General features: G+C 51.8%; 1 protein-coding gene across 3 annotated transcripts in view; it reads left to right on the top strand.

Annotated features, from left to right (window-relative positions):
* Positions 1–18,344, top strand: part of ZCCHC24 (zinc finger CCHC-type containing 24) — a 70,118-nt gene that overhangs the window by 10,592 nt on the left and 41,182 nt on the right. For 2 of the 3 annotated variants that reach the window (XM_089897769.1, XM_022590995.2), the window contains exon 2: positions 2,162–2,362. In XM_089897769.1, the coding sequence (XP_089753895.1) occupies positions 2,162–2,362 (201 nt within the window). Of the gene's footprint in view, positions 1–2,161; positions 2,363–2,503; positions 2,626–18,344 lie in introns of all 3 variants that reach the window. The other variant, XM_089897770.1, reaches the window with a different exon arrangement.

The following is an 18,344-nucleotide window of genomic DNA, read 5'->3' as shown; positions in this document are numbered from 1 at the left end:
GGTGCTCCCAAGGCCAGGTAGGGCTGGACAGGTTGTACCTGAGCTGCCCCAGGGGAGCTTTAAAATGCAGACTTGGGCTTCGGGGAGTTAGTGTTTAACAGGGACAGAGTTTCAGTTTGGAATAAAGAAAAATTTCTGGAGATGGGCTCTGGTGAGGGTTGTGCGATAAAGTGTGTGAATGTACTTAGTGCCACTGAACTGCACACTTAAAAATTGTTAAAAGGGTAGGTTTTATGTAATGTATATTTTACTGCAATGAAACAATGCAGTAGATTTTGGGTCCTCATTCCTAGGTGGCTGCTTTGGTAGGTCTGAGGTGGGGCCCAGAAAACTGTATTTGTTAAAAGTGTCCCAGGCCATTCAATACAAGGTTGGACACACTCATCGAATCTGTAGAATGGGGACAGTGGCTCATAGGGCTGTGGTGAGCGTCAGCTATCTTAACACGTGTAAAGTTTCCAGCACCAGGGACATTAAAGTGCTCAGTATATGTTACTATTATCATCTAATCCCACTTCCTTTGGGACCTTCCCTACATCCTTTAAGGTTGTCCAGTCTTGGCTCGCATACCTCCAGGGATGGGGGACCCTCTGCCTTTCAGGATGGACCATCTGGGGCTCTCTAAGAGCTGGAGAGTTGCCCTGAGACTTGATGCAGGTTTGTGTGGGATCTTTCACAGTAGCCCTGGGCAGTGGTAGAGCAGAAATGGTCATTAGGACCCTTTGAGTTCAATGCCCAGTCACTGCAAACTGACTGTGTGTTGGGCCTGGCTGCCCTGGATGTGGTGTCTCTGTCTTTCCTTCCAGATCCCAGGCTGTGGTCTAAACCTACATGGGAGAGAACAGAGGCCCAGAGAGGGAAAGGGCTGGCCCAGGGTCACATAGCAGGGCGTCCAGGGAGCCAAGAAGAGTGAGGGCTGTGTCCTCTAGGGAGGAGTGCCAGACCCCCCAGAGGCGTACATGTGTGAGGGGTGGGATCTGTCCTGGTTGGACGAGGGGTGTCTGATCCCCTGGTGCCAGCTCTCAGCTCACCTCCCTGCCTTCCCACACTGAGGGGACACAGAAAGCACTGTCCCTACCCTGGGCTCCTTCTGCCCCATCTTTGTAAGGGAGCCTGAGGCAACTTCCTCTCGGTGGCTCTCCTCCCCTGTGAGCCTGGGGACCCCCAAGAACAAGGCTGTGTTGTCTCTCCAACAAGTCTCCCCAAGGTCTGTAGTTCACTGCTGGGGTTCTTGGGCACCTTAGCTGGGGCCAGGTGTGCCCAAGCCCCGTGCCCAGGTATGTCATCAGCCTCCTGGGGAAGCTGCCTCTTTCCAGCCTTGGCCTGGCCCCAGGAGAGGGGCCCACGGCCATTCCCTGCCAGCCTCACCGCAGGCCCCACCTTTGCTAAATTCCAGTGTGCCCGGCCGCCCAGAGCCCGTGACTCCTATAAATAGAAGCTGTATACACCAGGAGGGGGCCTGGGCCGCGTCTACTTTGAAGCCAGGCAAGACATCTGGTTCCTGTCAACTGGAGGTGGGAGAGGTGAGAGAGGTGGGCCACTTCCTCCCCGGGCTTCCAGAGAGCTGGCCGGGGCCGGGACGAGGGCTCCCCGGAACACAGTGTGCACAGGCCTGGGGCTGCAGGAGACCAGGCAAAATGCTGCACTTCAGTCTCCTCTTCTGTGCTATGGAAACAATGCTGCGAGCTGATGTCTCAAGTCACCCCACTAGGACGTGGCAGAGCCCCAGCTCTAACAGGTTGCTTTGTGCCGTACGTCTTACCCCTGGCAGTGTGTAGAGAGCTATGATCATTGTTATCACCATCCCCATATACTGAGTGCTTCCTCAGGGCCCGGCAGGAAATAAAGGGCTTTACATTCTTGGCCTCATGTTAGCCTCATAGAAACCCTTGGAGGTAGCTATCGTTATTCCCATTTACCGGATGGGGCCACTGAGGCCCCGAGTGGCTAACTGGCTTGTCCTTGGATGCACAACTAGAGGTAGGACTTGAATGCAGCCTCCAGGAAGCTGGAGCCCTCAGGCGGCTGAAGGGTCACTATGAATTCGTGTGTGTGCATGTGCGTGTGCGTGTGTGTGTACGGGCCTGTGGAGGTTCCCAGGAGGCCACAGCGCCGTAAGTGGCCAGGCCTCCAGAGCCCTCACAGCCTCTGTCCCCTGCAGGCGCTGAGCAGCAGCGTGTACAAGAGCGCCTCGCCCTACGGCTCCCTCAACAACATCGCCGACGGCCTCAGCTCCCTCACCGAGCACTTCTCCGAGCTGACCCTCACCTCTGAGACCCGCAAGCCCAGCAAGCGGCCCCCGCCCAACTACCTGTGCCACCTGTGCTTCAACAAAGGACACTACATCAAGGACTGCCCCCAGGTAAGGCAGCCCGGCCCCGGTGGGGCTCAGGGCCCTGCTGACCTGTGGGCCCTGTGTCCCCCCCAGGGCCCCTTCAGCGAGCGCCTGGCCCCGTGGCTGCTGGTCGCCACTTTTTTGTCCCCTCTGGTTTTTCTGAGGCAGGCTGGCTGGTATGGACGGGACAGAGCCCCCAGCTTGGTGCTGCACTGGCCGGTCAGCAATCTGGGTGGGGGACCCCAGAATGAGGTTCTGGGCCTTCGAGTCCCCCCAGTCATCCTGCCGAGGTGGGTCCTGTTACCGTGGGGCAGGAGGGGGCAGGCAGCATCTTCACAGCTCTCCCGAGAGCCCGTCGCCGCCCGCTCACAGGGAAGGAATGTGGGCTCTGGGCCAGGGATCCAGATGTGCGCCCCCCTCCCCCAGGCCCCCGCCTCTACCTCCTCTGCAGCCTGCTCCCGTGAGGGGGAGGGGGCACCCTGCCCACGCCCTGTGTCCCCGGGATAGGTCTAGGTGAAGGCCTCGGGCACCGTGGGCTGGGTGTCGCTCCCTTGGGGTGGGAAGGGGGTTGGGAGACCGAGGCTTCAGGAGCAGCCCCGTCTCTCACCCGGTGCTTTGCCACGACAGGGTGGGGGTCCGGGGGGCAGACCCCACTCACCAGGCGACCCTGACTCTCTGACCGACATGGCTTTGGAATCCTGGGGAGAGAGAGGTTAAGAGTTGTGTTAAACACCATACGAGATTATCAGTGATTTTTTTCTCCCTATTGTTTTTTCATACTTTCCACTGTTTTTAGAACGTGGTACTACTTTTATTTTGTACGTGTAATGGAAATGGAATCCTGGAAACTCAGAAAATCCGTGTAGTCTTGCCCTCCAGATGTTGGCAGCCGAGGGTGTGGCTGGGCAGGGCTGGGTCCCTCCAGGACCGGCGGGAGGTCGAGGTGCGATTGCCAATCACCGCTCTTCTCAGAAATGACCGTGCCATGCCTCAGGTCCTGGCTGCTTCAAGTACGGCCGGCCACAGCTGCATCAGTATCACCCCAGAGCTTGTTAGAAATGCAGAATCTCAGGCCCAGCCCAGAACTGTGTTCTAGTAAGATCCCCGGTGATTCAGCCGGTGACCTCAGCCCTTCCCCCAGCCCTGGCCAAGAGAGGCCCACCCACGCCGGACCCACTGATGGGCTGCCCTCCAGATCCGCACTCCCCTGTGCCCTGTCTGCCCTCAGTGTACACAGTAAGCAAGGGGCCCTTTGCATGAGGAGATCCTGGCAGAGGGTGAGGATCTGGTTGGCGCTCAGAGATGTGCCCATGGCCCACCCAGTGAGCCTTCCCCCGCTGAGCCGCCAGCACAGGGTTTGTCAGCTCTCAGGCAGTCTGCCTACAGGGCACAGCAGAGCTCCACCAGGTTTAAGGAGGAGACAGGCAGTGTGCTAAGTGCTCTCCAAGCATTTCATTCAGCGCTCACTTCTGCCTGGTGTGCTAAGTGCTTTTAATAGCCTCCTGTTGCGGGATGCTTTGTGTGAGTGAAGGTCTCACACTGGACCATCAAGCCAGTCAGTGGAGGAGTGGAGATTTCAACCCCACAGGCAGGTGACGCTCAGACATAAGCAGGGGCTCTCAGGGGCTCTGAGGAGGTGTGCTCGTGCTGGGCAGACAGCCTGGGAAAGCTTCCAGGAGGAGAGGGGCTTGAGTGGGGCTGGCAGGTTGATGGGACAAGGGTGACCAGTATCCAAAGGCAACAGATGACGAGTCAGAGGTGGAGGGATGGCGAAGGTGTGTGTGTATTTGCGCACGCGCTGCGCTCTCCCAGACGGGGCCAGAGCTCTTCCCAATGTGAGGGGTAGGAGGGTCCGTCTCCTAGGTGCCTCTCACTTTCTAGCGCTGTGCCAACCACGGTCCTTCCTTTATATGGGTTACACAGCGTGTTCGCTTATCTTGTGCAGGGCTCTTAACCCTGTGGCCGAAGTAGGAGTAACACCCCATTTTACAGTTGGAGAAACAGAGCCTCAGAAAGGTGACGTGCTGAGGAGAGGGCAGAGCCCTGGTCCTGGGGCCTCTGTGCTCTTTGTTTCCTTGAGCATCCACACAGCTCCACGCTGAGACTTCCATGGCCTGTGGAGCTTGTTTGTCCCTTGAGTTGGTAGAGCCCCTCTTCTGGCCTCATCTCAGACTTGGTTCTATCCGGGATTCCTGCAGACCCAAGGATCTCCCTTCACTCTTCGTGAGGGTCACCATCCGTAAAACGAGGGTAGTGAGAGCATGAACACAGCAGGCTGCCGTGAGGACGCGGTGAAGTAGTGCATGGAAAGTGCTTAGCACGATGCCTGGCACACAGGAAGCCCTCAATAACTGTTGGCCAGCATTATTCTATCTCCCTTGCATCACAGTGCAGAGTGCACATACTTAGGTAAGTATTTTAGCAGAGGCTGGAATATGCCCACAGGCCCCAGGGGCATGTGCTGGGCTCGATTCATCTCTGCCAGCCCAGGTACCGTACAGTACGGCAGGTGCTTAGTACAAGTCTTCCGGAATGAAGGAACAGGTGGAAATCTTTGTTTCAAATGAACTATTATGTAAGAGCTCAGCGTTTATAACATTTAAAGGTGAAATGCTTATTTTTGGTAACAGCTTTAATGAGTTATAATTCAGCCATTTACAATACACAAGTTGATGACTCTTCGCATATTCACACAGCCGTGCCACCGTCACCACAATCAATTAAAGAGCATTTTTGTCACCTCAAAAAGAAACCTCATACTCTTTAGCTATCACCCTCTGAACCCCCATCTCCTAACATCCACTAATCTACTTTCAGTCTCTGTAGATTTCCCTATTCTGGACATTTCATATAAATAGATTCATATAATATGTGGTCTTTTGTCACCGGATTCTTTCACTTAGCGTATTGTTTTCAAGGTTCATCCATGTAATAACATTTTTCAGTTCCATGATTCGGGAAGTATTCCATCCTGTTTTATTTTCTGGAAGAGTTTGTGGAGAATTAATATAAATTCTTCTTTAAATGGTTGGTGGAATTCACCTGTGAAGCCATCTGAGCTTGGGCTTTCTTTTGTGAGTAGATGTTTTTTATTACTAATTGAATCTCTTTATTTGTTATGGGTCTATTCTGATTTTCTATTTCTTCTTGTGTCAGTTTCTGTAGCCTGTGTATTTCTAGAATTTGTCCATTTCATCTAAATTATCTAATTTATTGGCATACAGTTTTCATCATATTCCCTTATAATCCTTTTCATTTTGTTTTATAATGTCCCCCTCTTTCACTTCTGATTCTTATAATTTGAGCCTTCTCTCTTTTTTCTATTGGTCATTCTAGCTAAAGGTTTGTCAACTTTGTTGAACTTTTTAAAGAAGCAACTTTTGGTTTAGTGGATTTCCTCTACTGTTTTTCTATTCTTATTTCCTTACTTTCTACTCTAACCTTTCGAAAAATTGTGGCAATATACATATAACATAAAATTTACTATTTTAACCATGTTTCAATGTACACAGTTCAGTGGCATTAAGTACACTCACATTGTTGTGCAACCGTCCCCATCGTCCGTCCCCAGAACTCTTTTTAGATTGCAAAACTGAAACTCTGTACCCATTAAGCAATAATTCCCTCCCCTTCCCTCCCCCAACCCCTGGCAACTGTTATTATACTTTCTGTCTCTAAGAATTTCACTACTCTAGGTCCCTCATATAAATGGAATCATACAGTATTTATCCTTTTGTGACTAGCTTATTTCACTTAGCATAATGTCCTCAAGGTTCACTCATGTTATAGCATGTGTCAGAATTTCCTTCCTTGTTGAAGGCTAAATAATATTCCATTGTGTGTGTGTATCTGTGTGTGTGTGTGTATGCCTCATTTTGTTTATCCATTTATTCATCAATGGACAACTGGATTGTTTCTACCTTTTGGCTATTGTGAATAATGCCGCTATGAACATGGGTGTTCAAATATCTCTTTGAGTCCTGCTTTCAATTCTTCACTCTAATCTTTATTATTTCCTTTCTTTAGCTTGCTTTATGTTTAGTTTGCTCTTCTTTTTCTAGCTTCTTGAGGTGGAAGGTTAGGACACTGATTGTACATCATTTTTTTTTTAATTAAATGTGGGTGTTTATAGCTATAAATTTTCCTCTGAGCTGCATCCCATAAGTTTGGTATGTTGTATTTTCATTTTCATTTATCACAGGGCATTTCTCCATTTTTTTTTGCGGTACGCGGGCCTCTCACTGTTGCGGCCTCTCCCGTTGCGGAGCACAGGCTCCGGACGTGCAGGCTCAGTGGCCATGGCTCACGGGCCCAGCCTCTCCGCGGCATGTGGGATCTTCCCGGACCAGGGCACGAACCCGTGTCCCCTGCATTGGCAGGCGGACTCTCAACCACTGCGCCGCCAGGGAAGCCCTCTCCATTTTTAAAAGCTATTTCCTTAATGGTTGCTCCAGGACTTATCTTATACCTGTTAACTCATCAGAATGTGCTTTAGATTTATACTGACTTAACTCCAGTGAGAAATGTTACTTAACTACAATATAGAAATGTAACTCCTTTGTAGCTCTATACTTTTTTCCTTGTTCTTGTGGCATTATTGTTTACATATTACATCTATGTATGTTACAAATTCAACAATACTTGTTATAATTATTACTTTAGTTAACTTTATGTGTTTTAGAGAAGCTGAGAGAAGAAATGAGAGCAATTATATATCCATAGCTTATGTCAGATTAGCCTTCTTATTTCCCATTTCCAATTCTTATCATTTGTTCCTGCGGATTCAAGTTACCACTTGGTGCTCTTTCCTTAGCCCAAGACAGATTTTCTCCTACCCACCTCCTTTGTGCTATTATTGGCAAATGTACTACATTTCTATGTTACAGGACAAATAAGACAATTATATACATATTGTTTTATAAATTGCTTTTTTTTTTTTTTTTTTTGCGGTACGCGGGCCTCTCACTGCTGTGGCCTCTCCCGCTGCGGAGCACAGGCTCCGGACGCGCAGGCTCAGCGGCCATGGCTCACAGGCCCAGCCGCTCCACGGCATGTGGGATCCTCCCGGACCGGGGCACAAACCCGTGTCCCCTGCGTCGGCAGGCGGACTCTCAACCACTGCGCCACCAGGGAAGCCCTATAAATTGCTTTTTGAATCAGCTAAGAGAAGAAAAGAAATCTGCACTTATACTGTCTTTTACAATTACATAACCACCTTATCAGTGCTCCTTGCTTTTTTCATGTGTATTTACATTACTCTCTGAGGTCCCTTACTTTCAGCCTGAAGAAGTTCCTTTAGTATTTCTTGAAAGATTGGTGTGCTAGCGGTGAATTCTCTGTTTTTGTTTATTTACCTGAGAATGTCTTTATCTCACTTTCATTTTTTAAAGATTTCTTTGTTGGGTATAAAATTCTTGGCTGACAGATATTTTTAAATTTGAGCACATTAAATATGTTATCCCACTGCCCTCTGTTCTCCATTGTTTCTGATGAGAAGCCAGTTAATATTATTGGAAATCCATCGTAGATGACATGCCATTTTTCTCTTGCTGCTTTCAAGATTTTCTCCTTGTTTTGGCTTTCAGCAGTTTTACTATGATGTGTCCATTTTTGGACCTCTTCATCTTTATCATTCTTGGCGTCTATTGAGCTGATTGGATGCGTTGATTAAAATTTTAAATCAGATTTGGGACGTTTTCAGCCATTATTTCTTTGAATAACTTTTCTACTCCTCTCTCTCCTCTCCTTTTTGTGGAATGACTTTTAAATGGTCTAATGCTTTTAAAATCTTAAATGGTCTAACTGGGGGTGGAATGTGCAGAACACTAGGCCAGCCCTGCCTGGGTCCTGAAGCTGCCCATGGAGCCCCAGGCTCTGAAGAAGGTAGCAGTGAAAATGTGGTTAAAGCATTCACTGCCAACAACCTGGGTAGTGGGATATAGGAACCAGAAGTTGGTAACCTGTTAATTGATTCTTTTCTGATCTTAAGGGTGGGGAGAGGTGTCCAGAGTTCAGCTCATCGGAGTGATGACCCTTCTCATAGGTACCAGGTGCAGTGCAAGGGGATTGGGCACTACAGGAAGAGGGGTAGCCCCAAAAGCAGAGGCAGAAAGTGCTGGAGACAAGTTCCCAGTGTTGGTGAGGCTGTGCCTGGGCCAGGGTCTTTCTCCAACCAACATCAGCACTGGCCCAAGAAGACCGGGACTCAAGAATGTCTACCATTCAGCTCTTGACAAATCTGTCCCTGTTGCTGTCCCCACACAGTGTGCCAGGTGTCAATTCAAGGGCAGCAATAATATGAACAACAATAATAATAGTCTCTCAGCACTGAGTTTACCACTGAGCTTAGCGTGTAATATGCATTAGCTCATTTAATTGTCTCAAAAACTCTATCAGGTCAATTGCCAGATGATAAAACCGAGGCCCAGAGAAGTTGGGTGGCTTGCCTAAGGTCACACAGCTAATGAACAGCAAAGCTGGAATCAGAACTCAGGCCTTCCTGATTCCAGAGCCCATGCTTTTTAAATTAGATTCTACCATCAGCTTTAGCGTCCAGACTTTGATCTCCACCATCATTCTCAGAAAGGGTTCTTTAGAAAATGGGTTGCTGGAAATAAAGAGGGACAAAGACAATGTGGGCAAAAGCCATATCAGGCCTGGTCTGGCCAAGTCATTGTGTCTTGTTAGAGTCGACCGCTGGTCCAGCCCCAGGGTTTCTGTTACCCCAGGGCAGTCAAGGAGGCCACGGGTGGCTGAGGCTGCCAGCTCTGGTGATTGCAGAAATCCCAGGTGGCTGTAGGGACGTCATGGGTGCTCTCTGTTAGGCCTGCCTGCAGTGTCACCTGTGTGTCTCATGTTGGCTTCTGCACACTGATGTGGCAGGACCTGTTCCGCGTCAGCTGCGCTTGCCTGCATGGGTATGTGTGTTTGTGGTGGGACCTTGGTTCACTGCCACATCCGTGCCCAGCACACGCAATCTACCAGGACAGAGCTGGGCCCAGCACTCAGTACAATTGCCCAGCCTGTCCTGAGCTCCTACTGTGTGTCAGGCCTGTGCTGGATAAAGCTCTACCTTCGTCCTCAGTGGAACAGAGTGGACAACAGAAACGCTGTTGACCATTTAGGGTGACCAGGGCCGCGGTTAAGGTTTGCAGTGAGATACCAGCTCTGCCTGGGGGTTCATGGGAGACCAAAGAGAGGAGGCGTCTGAGTCTGGAGCAGGGAAGGTTTCCAAGCAAGCGTGTAAATAGTGGGAATTTGCCTTCCGGGAACCCCGAGCCCTTGGCAAAGGCTAGCGCTCTGGGTGCCTGAGGGGAGGGGTGGGAGATGTGGCTACAGCAGGTGGTGAAAGACCTGTGTGCCAGGCTGCACAAACCTGAACTTTATCTGGAGGGCAAGAAGAAGCCATCCAAGGCTTTTAGGTGACATGCTCGGATTGGCATTTTGAAAGATCATACTGGTGGCAGTTGGGAGGCCCGGCTGGAAGAGGCAAGAGTGCAGACGAAACCAGTCTAGGAACGTGGATAGATGATAAGACCAGATATAAGACAAGGGCAAGCAGAGGTTGGAGCTGAAGGGACAAATTCCAGACATGATGAGAAAGTAGCATCTGTGGGGCATGGTGACCAGGCAGGTGAGGGGGAGAGGGGTAAAGTGTCAGGGAGGGCTACCAGATCGCTGAAGTGGCCACCTGGGCCAGTGGGGTGCCACTACCTGGTATAAAAATACACCTGCCTGAGAAGATAGACTCCTCTTCATCTAATCATTCAGCAAACATTTATTGAACACTACTATGTGCCAAGCACGTAGTAGGCACTTGAGGATGCCACTGTGAACAGACCGGGAAAGCTTCCCACTCTCTTGGAGCTTATGTTCCAGTGGGCGAAGTCAGACGATAAGCACACATCAGTAAGAAAAGAAGCAGCTATGACATGGCAAGGAGTGCTCTGCCGAATATGAGTGCTTTGACCTAGAGTGCCAGGCTGACTTCTCTGGGAGAGACAGCAGGCACGCTGAGGGCCCACTGTTCTTTCAGGGGCCCACAAAAATGTTGTGATTTTCATTTATTTTAAAACCAGAAGAAAAAAATGAAAGTAATAATAATGAGTATATAATAATGAATCCAGCCTGGGTAATAGTTATTTTTGTACCAACACAGTCATAAAATAGAATTTTTAATCACTTTTTATGGAGGAGGGGGCCCACAAGTGTCTTAATGTGGCCTTGAAGAGTGTCTGGGCCTGCTTTGGGTCAGGTGACCATTGCAGGCCTCTCTGATGGATGATAGAACGTGAAAACCCCACATACTACCTTTCTCTGAAGCTCAGACAGGGTTGAGGGTCCATATGACAACAGTAAGGACCCTGATGTTAGTGAAGGGACATCTTGTTAAGGTCAAAGGAAACAGCTTCAAGTTTATAACCCCAAAACCAGAGTTCAAGTTCCAGCTCTACTATTTACCAGCTGTGCAACCTTGGATAAGTCACTTAACCTCTCTGGGCCACCATTCCTCATCTCTAAAACATGTCTGCTATTTGGGGCCAGTGCAGGGCTCCCTGCCTTGATGGCCCACTCAGTATCCCTTTAGGGATGGAGACTGGGGTACGGATGGGGAACACTTTCCCTAAGCCCTTTGTCACCCTTCATGGTGCTCAGGCCCAGCCACACCCAGCTGGCAGCCATCCATCAGGCGCTGAGCTGGGAGCAGGAATTCTCTAAGCCCTCAGCCTCCACCACTCCCAAGATATTCTTGGGGGGCTGGTTGCCCCTTTGAGGGAGGTCTGAGGGGTGTCATCACCTGTGTCTCCTGTGTCCAGCTAAGGACCGGGCACTGTGAGGGGTCTGGGGAAGGTCTGAGCCCAGGGGAGCTGCCATTCCTGAGTCAGCATGCCCAGGGCTGCTAATGAAATCCAGATGTCAGACGGAAAACAATCATCGCCCCCACCCATCTGGCAGCTCGGGTTTCTTGGAGATTGCAAAAGAAGAAGAAAAATAGAGCAGTGAGAGAATCCAGTCCTAGAACAGCTGAAACCTTAGAGGTGGGATGTGAATAGTTTCAGGGTCTTGCTGGGGGAGGGGCAGGAGGCAGGGGGAAAGTGAAGGCTGGCCCAGGTCCCCCCTGTCTCCATCCCAGTCTCTGCAGCCCCTGGACCCCAGCTCTTGCACCTCTACCCAGGCCAGAGCAGGCTGGTCCCTGTGGGGTGTCCAAAGGGGGCGGGGAGGGCCATGGCCCTCAGCCCATGTCTGGCCTCTGCCTGGGGTTTCCAACCCCTTGTTGTGGCCCTGACCTCCCTGCAGGCCTGGGTTTCCTATGGGGCCACAGTGGCTGAGCCTGGGGAGGGGACAGGCAGAGAGGGACTGAGGGTATGCAGGATTTCCTGTGCAGAACCTCTGGGCAGGGACCATTGATTAGTTCAGAGACATCCATATACTGATGGGGAAACTGAGATTTTCTCACGGCTCTGGCCAGGACTACAAGTTATGAAAGATTAATAGTGGGAGGAAGGGAAGGAGAGAGGGAAAAGAAAGGAAGAAAGGAAGGGTGGGAGGGGGAGAGAAGGAAGGAGGGGAGGACAAACAGTGTCATTTTACGATTCCAGTGAGGAAGGACTGGGCCCAGGGCAGGTGGCCTGCATTGTATGTAACAAGTATCATTGCAGGGGCTTGCTCCGAATCTTGGGGTCTGGGCTCTGATATTCCAGTGCTCAGCACAGAACCTGGGATGTCGTGAGCGCTTGGAGGATATTAGCTGGGACAGGTGTTGATGGGGATGATGTAGTGCCTGCTAGTTGGTGTCGGTGCTGGTTTTGGGGTGGTCCCCCCAAACCCTATGTTGTGACCTCGGTCTTTCCTCCCTCCCCTTCCGAGGCCCTCACTTTGTGGCATGGTGGTTCCAAGCATAGCCCTTAAGCCAACCCGCCTGCATTCAACCCCCAGTTTGACCATCATTATTGTTATGCCTCAGCTCAGCTGTTCCAAACTGGTTTGAGAAGTTCTAGAGGTCTAAGAAAACGTTTCAGGATTGTGGGGTCATCCGAGAGGGCTCTGATCCCCCCATCCCACCCTCATCCCACAGGATGGGCTGCCTCTGGGGTGGGCTGCAGGAAGGCCATGTGATGAGGCTGGGCTTTCTCAGGAGCCTTGGGATGGGGGCTGGGACAGGCTCTGATGACTTTGGGTCATGTAGGTTGGCTTGAGGGATGAGAAGTTAGGACCTGGGTCCTGGAGGCTCCACTCTACCCAGGGTGGGTGCTTTGGGAGGAGGGACGATGGGCCATGGCTGGAAGGTGTCAAGTGCCACCTGTGGGCTGTCAGCTCCCCTCTGGCCAGGCAGAGGGATGGACCCGCCAAGTGCTTGCCCTGGCAGAGACAAGTGGGAGCAGCTGTTGGGAGGATGGAGGGACAGGGTGTGGGGGCTCGTGTGGCAGTCACTTTTACATCCTTCCTGCTGCCCCAAGCCTGGCAAGAAAGAGTCTGAGAGGGCCAGTTTCACATCCTCAGCTGCCAGTTCTTCTTTTAAATGGACCACAGGTGGTGACTCAGGGTCCCCAGGAATCTCGCCATGTCAGTTGGCTTCACCTTCTGAATCATCTGTCTCTGGTCTCTGAGGGACAGGGATATTGGCAGAGCCTGGGAGCCAGAACCTGTCCCTGGTCCTTTAGCCACCTGCAAGGCCTAGTGGATGGAGGGCTGGAGCAGAGCAATTGCATCCTTGTGCTGAGTAGCTCTCAGGTGTCACCTCCTCCAGGCAGCCTTCTTTGATTTCCCCTTTCCTCCAAGCTCAAAGGGACCAACCTCCCGAGTCTCAGTGAGCTGGGCTCAGAGCTCACTTCTGCCCTTCCCCAGCTGTATCTTTGTGTATGTTGCACAAGATCACCCAGGCATCTGTGAAATGGGCTCACCCACTTCTTGCGTATTTGTGGGAAATGTGTGGGCAAAGCAGCTGATACTGTACTTGGCATCCCACAAGCGCTCAGTCAATGGCAGCTCTTGTTAGTATTTCTCGCTAGGTTGCTGGGCCTCCATGAGCCTTATCTGCCCTCATTTATAAAGGGAGGCTCACGAGCCTGGCTTTATGGGTTTGATGTGAGGTGGGTGAGAGGCAGCCTGGGATGCCACGGGCCCTGAAGCCTCTTTTTTCTTTTCCCCGCCCCACCCCGGCCAGGCCACTTAACCACACACTCAGGTGCACCGTGCACCCGGGGCCCTCCAGCTTCTGTGCCTCAGCTCATGCCGTCCCCCCAGCCTGCAGTGCCTTTCACTAACCTCTTTTTCCCACCCCCCTTTCAGAGCCCAGCTTGAACTCATCTCCCTGGAGATGCCTTCCGCAGCCATTCCAGGCCCACCAGCTCTCTTCTGGAGCTCCACTTTCCATGATCTGCACCCCTATCCCAGGACCTGATTCTAAGGCCTTTGATGGCTTCTCACATGTCCTGCCTCCCCACCTTGTCCCCGGACGACAGGTGATACCTGCTCATTGTATGGCTCTGTGCCCTGCCCTGGTCCTGGAGTGTGGCCTCAGCCTGGGCCCCAGGAGGTGGTCTTGGCTATTTGCCGTTTGAGTTCTGCTGAGACTCTCACACCCCAGGGCTTTGCCTGTGCTGTGCCCTCGGCTGGTAGTTCACTCTCGTTTCTCCATCTTTTCCTCCAAGCTCAGCCCAAATGTGCCCTCTCCCGTGGAGCGGCCTCCTGTGCCCCCCGCCTGGCTCCTACCCTGCCTTGCTGAGCCCTGCCTAGCCTGGGGCCGATCCTCGCACAACCATCTCTCCACTTCCTGGGTGCCTACCCCAGGTAGGGTCTGCGTCTGCTTGGCTGGCAAGAGGTCATGGGCTTTGGGGTCAAAAGCCTTGAGCTCTTATCCCAAGCCTATGGCTCAGTAGTTGTTCAACTTTGGCCAAATTGACCCTGCCTCTGAGCCTTCACACCCCCTGAGTGCATGAAATAGGGTCAGCCGTTAAGCCCATCAATCAGGGCTTCTGTGAGATCCAGAAACAATGGGACAGGCAAACCCATTTTGAAAACTATAAAGTTGTACTGTTTGCCCCACTGCCCAGTGAGCAGCTGAGCACAGGCCCTGAATACAGCAGGCGCTCCCAAGATGTGTGCTGAATTGATTAGAGGTGAGCAAGTGGGCTTCTAGGGTGGGTGTGAGCCCAGAGGTTGCCGTGGCTCCTGCCCTCATCTGCTGGGGGGTCTTGGAGGCACACCTTGATGGCCGCAGTTTCCCTTCCCACCACATCTGGGTGGCCCCTCAGGATGGAGCCTGTACCCCATGGCTTGTCTGGGGTGAGAGGTGGCTCAGTCTCTGGGTTCCACGACTCGGTACCATCGACCTGGCCTGCCTTTAAGATCTGGGCTTCCTTCCTCTCACCCCTGCCCCACATCTAAGGTTTGGGCTGCAGAGAAATCAGGCAGCAGATACAGGGAAGTTATGCCCATGGAGCGGGGTGGGGAGCCTGGAGAAACGCGCCCCCCCCGCCATGCCTGGCCTGCAAAGCGCCTCCATCTCATTATCTCATAGAATGCTCACTCTAGCCTGGGCGTGTCTGCGGTCCATCTGTAACGAAGTGTCATGGAGAGGTTAAGCAACTTGCCCTTGGTTCCACAGTTGATTAGGATCAGGCCAAGTCTGTCTGATCGCAGGACCCAGCCTTTTCCACTGTCTTCTCTATCCTTGAGAACAGCCCCGTCCACCAGGACACGCTGTGCATCTGCTGTGCTCTGGCCCAGGCAGAAATCAGGCTGCGGGAGCTTCCTCTCCGCCTTGCATCTGCACTTCGTGTGGGAGGTGAGTGTCTCTCATCCCACAGGTTAAGGAGAGGCGTGTCCTCAAGCACGATAACAAGGGGTAAAAGCAAACACGAGCCCAAACTCCCCTCCACCACCCGCCTGCTGCCCTGCTCCTTGGTGGAGAGTGTGAAGCTTAAACAGGGCCGTGGTCTCCTCCCCCCACAGGCCTTCTGAACCCTCCCATTCGCCGGTCCCTCCCTCCTGTGTGTTCCCAAAGGACCCTCGCACAACCAGCTTAGTGTCTTTGTCTTCTCTTTTGACTATGATCTGGGGCAGGGTCAGGGTGGGGGGAGTGGGCAGGAAGTCCATGAAATCACTAGCACAGTGCCTGGTGCATGAAAGTGCTGCTTCGATACTGTGCCCCCAGCATCTGCCATGGCACCTGCCGCAGAGCCGGGCCATCATATGGAGATGGTATTAACAGTACGGTAGCTGACACTTACAGGGAGAGTTCTCTATGTCCCAGGCTCTCCTCTAAGCACTTTACACATATTGACTCATTTAATCCTCACACCAGCCTTCTGTAGGCTCTTATTATCCCCATTGTACAGAGGAGGAAACTGAGGCACAGAGACAGTATGTGACTTGCTCAGGGTCACACAGCTCAGATCAAATCCCAAGCATTCTTGCTTTAGAGTCTGTGAGGGAGGAAGGGAGAAATAAACAAGACTCAGCTGGGAGGTGGGAAAGGAAAGGAAGGCAGGGAGTGAATGTTGGCTGAGCAACCTCCGTGTGCCAGAGACCAAGCTGAGTCCTGGCTCATCATCCACGTCCTCAGAGATGTCAGTTCTCCCAGTGTCACACAGGAGCCAAGGGCAGGGCGAGGATTTAAGCCCAGCAAGCCTGGCTGTATAGCCTGGCTGATTCCTAACCCTCTGGTCCACCAACCGAGGCCACTGAGAGCCAGATCAGTAGCCAGCACAGTTCAGTGAGGGCCCCCCGGGGACCCTCAGGAAGCCTCAGGGCACAGGAGCTGTCTGGCCTCTGCCTCCAGGCCCACACAGTTGAGTGGAAGGCAGGATAGGGAGTTGCTGTGTCAGGCCACTCATTGCCAAGGTGTGTGTGGTTCTGACCAGCCACGGAGGAAGAGTTTAGAGGAGGCACTGTAGCCAGGTGGGTGACCTTGAACAAGCCCCTTGCCCTTGCTACACCTCAGTTTCCCCTTCTGTGCCATGAACCCAGTGATATGCATCCTGTCTGCCCCTCAGGGCTGCTTTGTGGATCTCGTGAGCTAACAGAGCTGGAAATGAATTGCAAACCAAGCCAGACAAAAGAAAAGGGTTCTTAGGAATAAAAAATTTTTATTTATGAACATCTAAAGGCTTGCTTCTCAAAGTGTGGTCTGCAGACCAGCAGCAGCATCCGGAGCTTATCAGAAATGCAGGACCTTGGGCCCCATCCCAGACCTGCTGAACCTGAATTGGCATTTTCACAAGCTCCCAGGTGATTCGTGGGCATGTTAAAATTTGGGAAACACAGGTCTAAGGACCGTCTGGGTTCCCACTTCCCCATTCCTTGAGACTGCCTTTTGGGTTTTCTTTCCATAGCCTGTTAGGGGTTCTTGGCTGGAAATCTCCCATCTCGTTGGAGGAAACACTCTGGCCCAGCAGGACCCCTGCCCTGCTAGACTGCTTAGGAGCTGTGAGCATATCTGATTAAAACTGCAATCAGGCAGAAGCTGTGAGCCTCTGCTGCTCTGGCGGGCTCTGAGGAGTGCCACCCCCATCATTTGTTTGGGAGTTCAGCTCCCACAGGAATCTGCAAGGCCAGCCAGACCTGCTACAGGGACCGGGGAGAGGGGCACCCTCAGCTGAGGTACAAGAGGACTGGGGATTTCCTCTGAGCAAATAAAGGGCATTTGTGCCCAGATAGGCTCCATCTTCATGCAGGAGGGCAAAGGGCTAACACTGCAGCTGCAATGTTTCAGGTCAAACAAAATAAAGAACTTCCCAATTGATTGAGAACAATCTGGCTAAGGCTGCAGAGGGCTCGCATTCCCTTAAATGTGTGGCCATGTTGGGTGAGGTCAAGAGGCAGAGGCAGAGGCAGAAAGGATTCCCAGAGGTTCTCTGTCCAGCCTCTGCCTTGAGACCATTTTCACTTAGAGAGGTCAAGTAACTTATCTACGGCCACTCGGCATGCTAATGCAGCAGGGACTCCTGGCCTCTGACTCCCCATTCCTGGGACCTTCCTTCATTACAGGCCTCCCTGGAGGCTGGCGATTGACCTTGACGACCTCCACAGTACTCCTCCAGCCCCCCTGGAAACCACCTGGAGGACTTCAAGCATGAGGGCAGGGGGAAGGGAGGGGCTGGCTTTGTGAGCCTAGCAGTTTCTGTCCTGGCCTGCTTGGTCCCCAAGACCACTGGGGATGCCCCTGGAGCAGGGGGACTCTACGGCAGACACAGAGAGTTGGGCACAGGGTCCCTGGAGCCCAAAAGGTCCAGGTGGAGGTAGAGCACGGCCTGAGGGGCCTGACCTTGGTGTAGAGGCTAGAGACCACTGCTGTATGTTCTGGGCCAGCTACTTGCATTCTCTGTTTCCCTGTCTGTGATAAGGTGGTGAGGTTTACCAGATCAGTGCTTCTCAACTGGGGCTTCACAGTAGAATCACCTGGGGATTTTTTTTTTTTTTTAGTTTGGTGTTGGACATTCTGATTCAGTAGATCCAGGGTTGGCGTGGCCATGGGCATGTTTTCAGCTCTCCAGCTGATTCTGATGCACCTTTGCCCACGTCTGAAGTGGAGCTCAGGCAGGTATGGGGGAGGGCCCCTGCAGGTGAGTAAAACCGTCTTGGTCCTTCTGAGGTCCTGGGGATTCAAGATTAGAAGGTTCCATGTGATGGAAATGAACATTCCAGGAGTTCCTGCTTCCAGCACTATACGAAGTTCAATCCCTGATTTCTTAGATCCTGTGGTTACCAAATTTTATTATTCTGGGAAACGAGGCTTCCCACGTGGGATGATACTGACACTTGGTTGTTCTGAGTTTGTCAAGAGTCTGAGGTTCCTGTAATCATTCCATATCTCAATGGTGGGATTCTGAACTCTCCCACGTTTTCTGTTTCAACGTGCTGTTATTCTTGTTCTTTGAAATGAAGATTCTCCATGTCTATGATTCTAACACATTATTATTCTGAATTTTAGAGATTAAGAATCTAAGCTATTATGGTACTAACATTTTTTAAAATTCTAAATTCAGCAACTCTGTGATCCGTCATT

The sequence above is a fragment of the Delphinapterus leucas genome, chromosome 16 (genome assembly GCF_059928025.1).
Source record: "Delphinapterus leucas isolate spDelLeu-1000000601 "Yukka" chromosome 16, BTC_Dleu_Yukka2, whole genome shotgun sequence".
Classification (NCBI taxonomy): Eukaryota; Metazoa; Chordata; class Mammalia; order Artiodactyla; family Monodontidae; genus Delphinapterus; species Delphinapterus leucas.
Note: the sequence above shows the minus strand (reverse complement) of the source record. Positions and strands in the feature narration are given on the sequence as shown.